Source organism: Gymnodraco acuticeps, unplaced genomic scaffold (genome assembly GCF_902827175.1).
Source record: "Gymnodraco acuticeps unplaced genomic scaffold, fGymAcu1.1, whole genome shotgun sequence".
In the NCBI taxonomy this organism is placed as follows: Eukaryota; Metazoa; Chordata; class Actinopteri; order Perciformes; family Bathydraconidae; genus Gymnodraco; species Gymnodraco acuticeps.
Window position 1 is genome coordinate 1335187 of NW_022990558.1, and position 13321 is coordinate 1348507.

Consider the following 13321-nt stretch of genomic DNA (forward strand, 5'->3'; position numbering starts at 1 on the left):
TTTTATTTATGGTATTATTTCCACATATTTCTCTCCATTCTTCCTTCTGCCAACGGTGTCGCAGTTTCTCGTCTCTCCCGTGTTTGTGCTTAGTGCGTACGCATGGGTTAGAGTTTGCGTGGAGGACCACACGTTTTCCCGTCAAGTTAGTATTTTATAAATCGCAAACATTGCGTAGAAACTGGCATACGCCATTGTTTGAGCGTATATCCCTTATAATAAGGCCCCTGACCTTAGCTGTGTAACATCATTCAAAAATCTTTTTACTTTTTCAATATCATGTGCATTATTACTTTAACTCTTCTATTTTAGTTGACCTGGTCAGGTCATCTTCTCTTGTTACTCTAAGATGTAAAGCTGTTGTTGTTAAGCTCTCTCATGTCCATGATTGGTCCTTTTGTTATGTTACTTTACAGTGATTTTAACCAACGCGGCATCACTGAATGTTATCATATGATATATGTTACAAGTGTTATATTATTTTGCCTGTGTTTGTCCCAGATACCCTGTGTGAGGCAGTTACATCACCTGCCTGAGCTGGCTGCTCTACAGTCCGACCTGTTGAGGGTGTTTCCTCTGACATCAGACTCCACAGATAAGACTATTGCACAGATGTTACAGCAGATACCAGCAGGTATGTCAACATTTCACTTTTAATTCAACATACCCCACTCCTGACATCACACACACACACACACGCGCACACACACACACACACACACACACACACACACACACACACACACACACACACACACACACACACACACACACACACACACACACACACACACACTGAGCCTTCTCACTGTCCTCATTAGGATACCAGAAGAAGATGCTGAATGAGAGAGTGAAGAAATTCATGAAGGTGTGGAACTGCCTCAGAGCAGAGGTGGCCAACTGTAAGCATGTCTCCATTTACATTTCACTCTGATGTATGCATGTAAAGTTATAAAGGTGTAACTATTCCTGTGTTGCTTTCACTGCATTAATTATGAATTATGTATTGATCTGTCTAGAGCAGTATGAATATCCCTGTGTTCCATCCAGAGGGAGTTTCCCCCTGCCTGAAACACCTCCATTGGACGTCTCTGTTGACTTCTGTAACATAGTGTCATCACTATGTTACACTTGTGTGTCTATTGGCTAGCGCTCCAACACATTGTACATGATATACAATGCAATAAAAGTATAGTTTAAAAATGATTTAAAAGAGGACTCAATTAAACATTATATATTTGTAAAAGTTGATGTCTTTAATATTCCTCATAAGGCAAAGTTAAGTTTTCAATTCAATGCCAGCTTTGTGATCAATATTAGAATTTAGGTAGGGACCAAATGTGACATAATGTCTAGATATTACTGTTGATAGAATAACATGTGGTCAAGACTTTTAAAAAAACGTTTTATTTGAAATTCATTGTTAGGTTTATTATTTGTAAGTAAGAGTGCTTAGGGTTGAAAACTGAACTGGTTGGACAGCAGTGTTTAATATAAACAGTCTTCAATGTTGGTATCATAATATCTTGTAAAATCACATATCTCATAATGTTGTAACAATTTTTTTAAAAGAACACAGATTTGTTCTGATTGTCAAAAAAAGAATGTAATGAATGAAACTATTAAAGAATAAAATGTAGCCGAATTAAAACAGGTATTCACAACTCTAATAATTATAGCTCCCTTGTGTTTCCTCTTTTCACTCTTTTACTTTCTCCCACACCTGTGTGTTTGCAGCAGCAGAGCTGGATGGGAACTTGTGTCAGGAGGAGGTGACAACCGAGAGCTCTGGGGAGTTTCTGACGCCGTGCCGACATGGACGGGGCTCTTGTCTCCGAACTCTGGTGGACTTCCTGTCGGAGGCTCACAACAGCCTGGTGAGAGCCAGCCGCACAGAGGACAGGTCAGTACCCCGGCTTCCAAATGTAGCGCAGTAGAAGTACAAAGTAGCATGAAAAGAAAATACTCAGCTATAATAAATACATTTTCTCACCTGTACCTGTCACAACACGTCAACTCGACTGAGCCTTGTGGTCTTAAGCTAACAGTTATTCAGCTGATCAAGGACATCCTCCTGTTTTATTTCCCCACAGTGAACACAGTGTTCCTTTAGAGAGCATATCAGAAACCCAGCTGACCCTGTGCAGCCCGGAGAGAGAGCTGCTACCTCTGGTTTTATCCCACTGCCATTACACCTTGAAGAAAGGTGGGGAGACCGACAGCAACTACGACCTGCCGGGCATCCAAACCCAGCTGGCCCGCCGCTTCCTGGCTGGAAAACCACTTATCCAAGCGGTAAAATCAAGCTGCTTTACTCTGAAATGCTTTTAAACTCTAAAATGTGTTATTTGTATGTGTTTGATTTACCCTACCTATTTCAAACCAATGTTAAGAAAAATGATGTTTTAGGAACATTTAGTAGTAGGGGTTAGTTTTTTATGTTATTTTATTAGTGTTAGGAGTTTTTTAGCTTGTAATCTTTCTGGATGATACAGAATCTCTCCAATGTAAGCTGTGCTAGTAATATTTATTGTAAAAACGTTCAGAAAACGATTCAGATAGCTTATTAGGGTGTCCCATTTCACATACTGTATCTCCATATCTCCTATTGATTGTATATACATGGAAGAATACCAGACATTCTGCTTACCAGCGCTCTTGTCCTCTTTGATCAAAATCAGGACACCTCGAGGTACTTAAACAGACAGCTGCAGGACTTCTCTGTGATTCTATCCGAGGTCAGAGGCAAGATTCACCAGGTAAGACCATTTCACACTCGTTTGAAAAAGGAACATTTCACGGTACCAACGTCTTCATCTGGAACTGACTAATGCCAGCCGAAGAATGTTCACAGTAGTTTTCCTGCAGGATTTTGTGAGGCCACTTTGTAGGAGGTCAAATTCCTTCCCTCTCACTTTCCCCCGTCTGTACCACAGGAACCGCTGAAGGGTTCGGTGAGCAGCGCCATGAAGACGGTGCTGCGCTCGTACACAGATGTGTGTGATGCTGTGAACGTGGTGGATATTGGCCTTCGCTTTCTTGGCAAGGCAGGCGGGGATCCACAGGGTCAACTCCTGACCTACCTCACTGATTCACTGCAGATGGAGAAGCAGATTTCCAGCACTGTAGCCAAGGTAGAAACCTCCAGACACACAGATATTTACAACACAGTTAATGTTGTGTCTTCTGAGGCCGAATAAATATACAAGCTGACCGTATCTATTCTGGATAACTTTAAAGGGGCCCTATTATGCACATTTTCAGGTTAATATTTATAATTGATACCTATATACTGTGACATGTTTCCATGCTTTAATGTTCAACAAGCTCTTTATTTTTCTCGTACTGCCTGTGCTGCAGCTCCTCTTTTCACCCTCTGTCTGCAACCAGAGCCCAGTCTGCTCTGATTGGTTAGCTGGCCGGCTCTGTTGTGATTGATCAACCACTTAGAAATGTCCCGGCCCTAAAATATCACAGACAATGTGTTAGAGCGCTAGCCAATAGAAGCACAAGTGTTACATAACGATGTCACTACATTATGAAAATGTTGGTTTTTCTCGAGTCAAAACCAATATCATAAATTTTCCAAATCCTTTCAACAGAATGAGATGTGATCATGTTGACATTTTGTATGCAATGTACCTAAACAACAACTGTTAATTGTTATAAACCTTTCTTCTTTTGAAACGTATGTGTGGTATTAGGTAAATAAAAATATCCATCATGCTATACTTTAACTTAAAAGTACATGTGAATACATTGGATTATTGTTGTGTTGTACTACAATGCAGATTCTGAAATTCAATCTCCACTTAATATGCATTATCATGCAAAGATAATGTTACTAGTTACTAGTGTTGGGTTACACAAGTGAAGCAAGTTTAACCAGTTTGCCATACACAAATGTATTGGTTCAAATAGCTGTGGCAGAAACCAAATACAATAAGAGCCATAAATACAGTAGTTATAACTTGGCATGGTGTTTTGACATTTTTCATAATTGTCATAATGTTATTTATTGTTTTATAGGCTCTTGGAGAGAGCAAACTTGAACACAGCATATCCACCTGGCAGATCCTGACTTCTTGGAAGTCTGAGCTAATGCTAAGCAGAAAGCAAGTAAGTATAACAAAAATCATAAAAATACATGACTTATTAGGATTTGGCAGAATAAATAGAATTATAACATACAATAGTTGATTTTACAGTCACAACAGTCAACATTTGCAATCGCTTTTAAGACTTTAAGACTTAAAAATGCAAAATCCATGAAAGAAACTCATGGATTGACCACGGTATTTCTCTTTGAGGCTTTATTCTCACTCGTGACCCCGCTGGCTGCCGGCGACTGACCCCAAACACCATGCAGAGTTAAATGTCCTGGGCTGTAATCCATTGAAAGTGTGCTGTCTGACACGGCAGGCGCCCACAGTTTGACCCCAATAAAAACTGAATTTGATGAATTCTGATTCCACTGAAGTATTTTAATTTTTTTATTACACCCAATTGCTGATCATGTTTCAGGACCCGTTTCAGAAGCTACCCACAAAGTTCCAGAAGACGCTCTCTGAGGACGAGAGGAAGGGGCTGAAGGTTTTCCTTGCTGCCACAGATGTTGAAACATTCTGTTTGGAGCTGCATGAAATTCTGCTTCTGAAGATCAACCACGACGTGCCTGGCGAGGGTTACCAAGCCCATTGGGGGTAAGCAAAAAACCATTTGCATTCACAGTGAAAACACAACCATTTTACCATTTGTGAGGTTAGAAGGTGACACACCAAATGGTAAAACAATCCCAAAACATTAGCATTTTTGGCTTTTCTTCCCTATTTTAACCAAAAGGTATATTTAGGAATGTTCTTTAAGCTCCTGAATATCAGAAGTGTGCATATTGTCAGTTCAAAGATTACCACCTTAAAGGAATCCATTGATTTCAGACAGTTTGAATCAGAGTAGAGTGTGGTGGTCTCACCCAGGGGCTGTCCCCTGGTATTTAAGCCTTTTGACTTCCAGGATGAGAGTGTGACCCCGGCCTCCAGGCAGCCATCTGTCAGGGGAAAGCAGCTTAAGTTGTATCCCCTCGGCCGCAGGTCATTTCTATTGAAGCAGCATCTGGGCAGGGAAGTGAATAGGCCTGCTCATGGTGAAAACAATGGATGCAGTGCTAACAGTTGTTTTGTTTGTGTCCTCCCACCCTCCCTGCTGTCTTCAGCGTCAGGTCCACCTTAGAGAACCATTTGGAGAAGAAAGGCCTTTCAGATCTGCTGGAGCTCGAGTCGTTATCAGAGGACACCACTCTGGGACAAGGGGCTGACGTGTGGAGGGCTGCTGTGGAGTTCAAATTAAGAAGATAAATTATGATTACAGTCTTATTTCTGATCTTTTTCTTATATTGCCATTTATTTGTGTTGTTATTGTTATATCATTAATGCAATATCTGCATTAGGATTGAATGTCTATGATAATGATAGGGCATGTTCTGATGAGTCTAAATATATCTGTATATTTTGAGATGTCTGAAAGTGACAGGATAGTGCAGTATATGTATTTAAAGCAGGCCTATTTTCATATGAATTATGTTATGTGTTAATAACAAATCAGGGAACAATACTTAAGTTGATTATAAATTAATCAGAATTTAGTTTTCGGTGAAACCATTTTCCAACGCTGAATAATTACTTTTCTTTTTTGTTAAATTGTTGTTTTATTTTTCCTATTTTTCTTATAATAAAGACATCTTACATTTTCGAAGCTGTTAAAATTGAGTCCATTTTATAAGACAGGCTCTTGATTTATCCCTCTAAAGACAACTTACAAGTACATAACTTTAAGTAAAGTATAAATAGATAAAACAAATGGGGAAACATTTGAAACACTTAAGTTTAACGGTGAAAAGATCAGGTAAATAATTAGATATCATATCACATTACATGCTTTATTGTTTGACTTTAAGAGGTTGAAGAATGTTGAGATGAAATAGTGTATTATTGAACTCATTGCATAAACAAAATAAAACTTGTACATTTTACACTTGGTGGTATTTTTTTTGTCAGTTATAATAATATGAATAACTGTTTACACATGAACAGAAACACACTCCTTCTAAGCAAGACAAAACTCTCATAAATATTTTCAGTAACAATTACCACATAGGTTTTTTCTCTACTCATTTGGGCAATGCCTGAATAAATGGACAACCGTTTCTGGACATCCATAAAATCAGTTTGCCATCACACCTCCCTTTGCAAAGTCAACCAAACCGTTGTTCGATCCACGCCCCTAGGAATCCAACTCAGTAGACCGACAGCTCCGTCCAGCCAATCAGATGACAGAACCAAGAGACAATGATCTCCCTTAACCAATCATAGACATCCAGAGGCGGCAATTACGTGTGTTGTTACCACAGAGATGATGTTACGCGTTATTTGGTTCCCAGTGTTTGTCCAGTGAGTCAACGGAGTACTTTCACTGGGTATCAGGAGGATTGTGTTGGGAATTAAAACCGTAACGCGTACTACAGCTTAACAGCAATGTTGCCAACCAGCTTTTGAAGTGAGTACTTACATTGCTTCTTCAGCAACCAACACATTTTAGGTTAATTGTGGGATAAACGTTGTATCTAGAGAAACGCTTGAAAGAAACAAGCCAGAAACACAACCGTTATTATTTCCAACCAATAACCGTTAACGTTAGCTTAGTTTGGCAGCTGTAATAAGGCAGTGATTTAACAAAGATAGTATCTTAAATTACGTCAAGTTACATTGCAAAACATCCAGTTGGGAATTATCTGTAGCAGTCAAGGTAACGTTACTACTAGCGTCACTCTTACATGAACCGTTAACGTTAGTTACGCTATAATAACTGTTAGCTTACCGTAAGAGTAGCATACAAACAGCTAGCTTGCAATTATGTTAACTCACACCAGCTGCTGTGTTTTCTTCTATAGCTCGTGCCGTTTCACACGTCACGATGTGTATCATACCTGGCATGCTTTTACAACCTTGTGTTTGTGATGGGAAGATGATTACGTTAGCTAACAGAGCTAACATACACCTGCTCTAGTAAAGCAGCAGTGGAGTTAAGTTACCAAGTACATTTACTCAATAACTGTACTTAAGTAAAACATGTAGGTACCTACTCAAGTATTTTCTCATTTTGCTTTTACTCCATTAGATTTTGAAGGCGAATGTTGTACTTTTCACTCCATTACATTTATTTTTCAGATTTAGTTACTAGTTATTTTGCAGATCTAGATTATTAATACAAATTGTAAATGAACTAAGACATTATTATATTTCTTACAGGTTAAGCTAGCCAGTAGTGTATATACAACTCCAGTTTGTCCAAGTGCATCATTGAAGTTATGAACACAATACACAAATAATTATAATACAATACTTTTAAATATATTGTGCGCTTCTGCATGACGAGTACTTTTGGTACTTTAAGTGTATTTGTTATGCTAATACTTTTGTACTGTAAGTAAGTACAATTTTGAATGCAGGACTTTAACTTGTAGCCAAGTATTTGTACACTTTAGTATTGCTACTTTTACTTCTTCTATCACTGTTCAGCAGCAATTGTAAAAAGTTGTCAAGAGCAAAAATCATGTTTTTTAAGAGCTGCTTTTCAAGGCTTAAACTTAGTAACGCCAAGGTTATATTAGCCTCATAGCCTCATCATCATTACATTGTATTTATTTTACAAGTTACCTAGCTTGAGTCATAGTCAACATAATAAACATTAAGCTGTTAAAGCACAAAACAATTCATGTAACTGTAAGTACTGTTAGTTATACTTTGATTTCAGCTTGTTCTCCACGTTTTCAACCTATCCCAGCTGTAGTATAAATAGAGTTGATTTGTTGTTGGTTACCCTGGGAGACAAACCGTGAAGAGGGAAGTGGCTGTGACTCCCTCTGTTGGGGCCTATTGTGTCTCATAAGCACGCCGTGTTGACTCTATTTCAGGTTTTCAAAGAATGCATCCAACACGAAGCCCTTCATCCATCCCGACAGGTGTCTCAGGAGATGCCTTGGATCTCAGCTTGTCAGGCTCCCAGCTATCCATGTCCAAGAGACCCCAGCAGTGCATCACCTGGGAAATACTTCTCTCGGTCTGTGTCGGTTTCTGTGGCAAGTGACAGCAGAGGGAAACGCAACACCCTGGTGAGAAACTGTGCTGGCTACAGAATGGGTTGTTTATGAGTTGTAACATCATCTAACCAAGATGCGGGGGCAAATCAGGACAGTCTTATTAGTTGCTTGTCTCAGAAAACATCTTCTAATTCATTCACACACTTCTTTAAATCCACAGAGCGATGTCGGCTTTGGTAGCTCCCGCTCCATCAAGAACCTTCGGCGGTCCAACAGCACCACCCAGGTTAATCAGCAGGCCAACATCAGTTTAAGGTACACAAACAAACATGGTGGGGTATAACCCTGGGACATTTGTAACACATTTATACGTGAAACAGAAGTATTGCAGTGAGAATCACTATCCCCTCTTTTCTCTCTGGGCCAAACCTATTTTCTTCAGTCTTATCACTGGCATTGACACTAAACTGCTTAAAGAACAGTATGTGCTGCTGATACATGTACTAGTAGTGCAGAGCCTCAGGCAACATGTGCTCTTAGACAGATCATCAAATGACCTTTACAGCATCTTACATGCGTCTGAACAATGAAGGACATGTTTTTAGATATGTCATAAAAGAATGTGTGCATTTCAGGTAGTGTGTGCAAGACTGTATTTACGTCGTGCACATGTTGCAACAACATTGGTTGTAGGATGTACTTTCTTCTTTGTTGTTGAACTTTTCAGCCTCCTATGGACCTGTGTTGGAAAAATGCACTTCCCCAAAATAAATAAACCCAGGATTAATGTATGTTACAAATCTAATGCAACCGTGATATCCATTATCAAGTTGCAAAAAAGTGAACCAAGTAGCTATCCCTGTGTCTCAGCTCTCCTGCATGGAGTGTCTGCTCTTTAAAGCAGAGTGGCTCTCTTCCCTGAGCAACAGCTGGCAGGCCTAAAGCCTCAGCAGTTTGGACAATAGGAGTTGTAGCACGCCAGCTCCTGCATGATAAAGAGTGGAGGGATGCTGGGCGGCTGTTGCTAGGGTCGCGGGGTGCAGCGACTTGCTTTGTCCCAGGTTAGAGGGGGAGGGCCCGGACCCTGGGGTCAGGTTACCCCCACCACCAGGAGCCAGTGAAAGGAGAAGTGTGTGTGTGTGTGTGTGTGTGTGTGTACACGCTCTGGTTCTATTGTCCGGCAGCTGCCGCCATCGCCCCTCCGAGGATGCACACCAGAGGGGCTTTACATTTAAAGACATTCTAAATACCCCCCTCCAAATCTCTGAGTCTTTCTGGGCTGCCATTGGGTCACTCACCACCCCTCTCACCGTCCTCCCTCTCCTTCCCGCACCACTTGTAAAGCAAAAAGTAGAGGAATGTGCTTCCTGAATTGTGTTGTCAGATGGCTTTTCAGTGGGCCAGCTGGCTCCCCCCCCTGAAGACACACTCGCTCACTCACATGCACATTTCTATACTAACCCAGACAGAAACACCCTGCACAGCACAGATACCAGAGGCCTGACAAGAGGTCACCCTACATCTGCGCCTCATGATGGAGGTTTGGTGTGTGAGGCTATTTGGAGGATGAATGACAGGCCATTGGGATTAACATATGCATGCACGTATTTACATGGAATCCATAACGGAGTTCCCCTAGCAGACGGTCAGCTGCTACACACTGAATTCTAGAACTTGTGGGGGATAGGAGAAGGGGACGAGTCCTGTTTCTGCAGCTGTCATTACAACATTTAATCACAAAGGCTGCCGCTAAAAGCCATGACTCGGGGCTCCGTCTCTGTGTCGTGTTGTTTAATTGTGTTAAGTGCACTGCTAAGCCCTTGTTGCGTGAAGATGAAGCCCAGAATGTGATTTTACCCCACTAAATACGACACGTTAGAATTAGTTTTGTCTCACATTTAGCACCACAGCCTTTTAAAGAGTCAGTTCACCCAAATTGCAGAAACATACTTCCTCAACCCTCTACTGAAACTAATCCTCGCAAATAGATAACACTCAGATCATTTTTGGTCTTTTTTGTTGCCACAGTAATAATGTTATACATTATTGTTCTACATAAACAATGTGACTAGCTTGTCTTGATTTCCCAGTCAGGAGCAGAGTGAGGACTACCTGGCTCTGTTTGACAGCAGCTCAGATGGACGCAAGAAACTGGCTAGCCTCAGCAAAGCCTCTCCAGACAGAACCACATGGAACATCCTGGTAATTGTCATCAACCACTCTGTTTGTTAACTCGTCATTACCCTTGATTTAATATACGTCTTGACAATCATATTATCTATACTAAGTAGCTCAAAAGGTATATCCAGCATACCCTGAATTAGGGGTCTTGCAATATACCGGCATTTGCGATAACTTTGATACATGAAAAAATAAGAATTTGTGTGTTAAAATACAAATACAGTATGTATATGTTGTCTAAATAACCCAGCAACTTTTGACTTCACTTCCATTTCTTTCCGTACTTTTTCCTCAATCTCCCTACATTTTCAGTGGAATTAATTTGCCAATAAAAGACACAATAAAAGACACAATAAAAGACACAATAAAAGACACAATAAAAGACACAATAAAAGACACAATAAACTAAATAAAAGGGGAATTTGACAGAAAGCATTATTATTATTATTATTATTATCTTTTTTCTATAGAAATTGCAATAAAATGGTTTTTATAGATCCTTGTGTTCATAAACATGCCCTGCACATCTCGTAAAATCTATCAGAATATATTAATCAGAAATATCCTACAATTTGACACAAAATTATTTCAAATAGAAAAACGAATCCGTCCCATATCATTAATTCTCTAAAACGTCCAAATCAACTCAAAAAGCCTGGTTAAAACGGCTTACTTGGATTCTTAAGGACTAGGAAAGGGATTCAGCATCCTTAATAACTCTGGGAACTACTCCAATACTGTCCAAACCATTGTTGGAAAATGATCCATGATGATAGATGATTTTGCCATTTAATGCAACTTGTGCTAATTGTGAAAATTCCCCAACATTTGCAAGTTAGCATCTGGCAGTTGCTAAACACTGGGTAGTTGTGTTGGACATCAAACTTGGGTGTAATCCACATGTCCAGGGTTAACAGTGCTAGCAAGTTGGCTATTATGTGACAGCCCTTTTCAGAATTGAAAAGTGTTCCTATAGTTCTTACCAGATATCAGTTTTAACGGTGTCAAATGTTTCCACAGTTTATGGGGTAATAAGTGTGTATTCCTTGCTTTAAGGATGATCAGCCCAGAACATTCCCCCTTCACTCGAGCTCCCGCAGCACCGACGGTGTGGTCTCTCCCTCCGGCCCGAAGAAAAGAGAGCCTGGCATCACTCTGGCTGCCACCTTCACTGCCAACAACAGGTGGGCAGCGTCTCTGACACACACTCACTAAAACGTCTAACAAAAAAGAGTTAAGTCCACTGGTCCGGTGACTACCTGCCTGCTGCATTCTGGTTTCCTAGCTGCTTCTCATGTTTCATACCTGTTGATCATGGCAGCTGATACTGCCTTCAGGAATTCCTCCCACACACTGAGGACTTCTTCTTTCATGGAAATGGTGTGCATAGGCTCAGTTTGTAATAGGGTTGAAGAATTTGTGTCAAAGTATGTACAGTATCAGTAACTGTAATTCCTAAGGGGGTGAAAAGGGGCTGTGGCATTTTCAAGTCCTTTTTCTCACATACAGTATCATGGAGGGTGTCATTGTGCCTTTTTGTTTTTCCCAGGAGCAACAAAGGAGCTGTGGGGAACTCTGTCACCACCATCTTACACAACAACTACTCTGAGATACCACTCACGCCTAAGAGCTCCAACCAGAGGCCGTCCTTTAAGTATGGACTCAAATTAACATTGCTTGCGTGACGTGTGTTCCTTATCCAATATGTTGGGCAGATTTAATGATTCATATCAGTCAGTGTCAGTTATGTCGTGTTTCTTATTCAATGCTATGATAAGTGTTTATGTGAACAGTACTGATATTTTATTATGTCGGAGGTATACGTTATTATGATCACTATATTCTTGTTGTACTATGTCTAATTCATTTGATTTTGATTGAATGTTGTAAAATGACAGGAAAGTAGACAAAACTATAATTAATATCTGAAAGATATCAACTATCACAATCTTGGTCAAATGTTTTGTCTGTTTTTTTCAGAATTTCAATTAGGTTTTCTCCTAACCCTAAATCTCTAAAAGTTCAATTCAAAAGTGGAAATAGTTTCACATTCCACCAAAATGTTTTTTATTTTTTTAAACTACTATTTGATAATATCCTTAATTTCATTGGTCTCTAAGTAGTTAAATGCTGAATTGTCTTTTCGGTGTTTTTACAGCCCACACTTTGTCTGTCTTCTCATCTCCTGCTTGTCAGTCATCTGTACAGCACTGCAATAACCTGTAACAAGGTGTCATTCCAATTAAGATTGATTGACAGTTTTGTCGTCTTTCAGCAACATCCTGAAGGCCACAGCAAACGACGAGGTTTCACAAGATAACAGCTCCCTGACAAAGTCTCAGAAGAATTTCTCCTCAACTTCCTCCACCTCAAACAACAACTCTCCAGTGTCGGCCCAGGGAGGCAGCCCCATCACGCCCCGAAGGAGGGAGGCCACTGAGGAGGAGGCCGAGAGGTCAGACCCACAGCACGGTTGTGTGTTTATTGTTCTGATGATGCCGTCTGATAATTGTTCCGTGACTCATAGCTGCTCCTTTGTGTATTTGAAGGTTTATTCAGCAGGTGAACCAGGCAGCAGGCACTATCCAGCGCTGGTACAGAAGCCATGCCAAGAGGCGACACACTAACCAGGCAGCGCTCAAACGCACCCTTGCCAGTAGAAGAAAGGTATCCATCTGAGCCCCAGGCTGCCTCTATCCTCACCTTTTATTCTCCATGGCCTTAACTGGGTTCATCTCTCTCTTTCCATTGCTACTGTAATAAGAGATACACTGTCTATGTTCTGCCCTTTTAGGAGTGGGAGGAGAGAACAGAGGCGGAGAGTCACCTGGAGCAGCAGCAGAAAAAGGACGAAGACAGGAAACGGATCCGAGAGGAGAAAGCTCGTCTGGCCCGCCTGGCTGCCATCCAGGTGCCCACATCTGATTCACTTCTAGCTGTATTAGCGTTTCCATAAAGTGTGGAGACGTGCAAGAGATATCTTTTTAAAAGTATGGTCAAAACTGATGTAGACAAGACTGACTTCCTGGCTTAATGTGTGCCAAA

At 40.6% G+C, this 13321-nt stretch overlaps 2 protein-coding genes across 2 annotated transcripts in view; both read left to right on the forward strand.

Annotated features, from left to right (window-relative positions):
- Window positions 1-6028, forward strand: part of rnf213b (ring finger protein 213b) — a 44572-nt gene extending 38544 nt beyond the window's left edge. The window contains 9 exon segments of the mRNA XM_034227485.1: window positions 502-634; window positions 822-902; window positions 1738-1903; window positions 2094-2295; window positions 2682-2759; window positions 2937-3134; window positions 4030-4119; window positions 4525-4703; window positions 5213-6028. Of these exon segments, the coding sequence (XP_034083376.1) occupies window positions 502-634; window positions 822-902; window positions 1738-1903; window positions 2094-2295; window positions 2682-2759; window positions 2937-3134; window positions 4030-4119; window positions 4525-4703; window positions 5213-5354 (1269 nt within the window). The 3' untranslated portion in view covers window positions 5355-6028.
- Window positions 6029-7980: 1952 nt separating this feature from the next.
- Window positions 7981-13321, forward strand: part of cep131 (centrosomal protein 131) — a 35756-nt gene continuing 30415 nt past the window's right edge. Inside the window, 9 exon segments of the mRNA XM_034227529.1 lie at window positions 7981-8079; window positions 8081-8167; window positions 8316-8410; window positions 10186-10297; window positions 11333-11460; window positions 11826-11930; window positions 12552-12731; window positions 12826-12943; window positions 13071-13187. Of these exon segments, the coding sequence (XP_034083420.1) occupies window positions 7981-8079; window positions 8081-8167; window positions 8316-8410; window positions 10186-10297; window positions 11333-11460; window positions 11826-11930; window positions 12552-12731; window positions 12826-12943; window positions 13071-13187 (1041 nt within the window).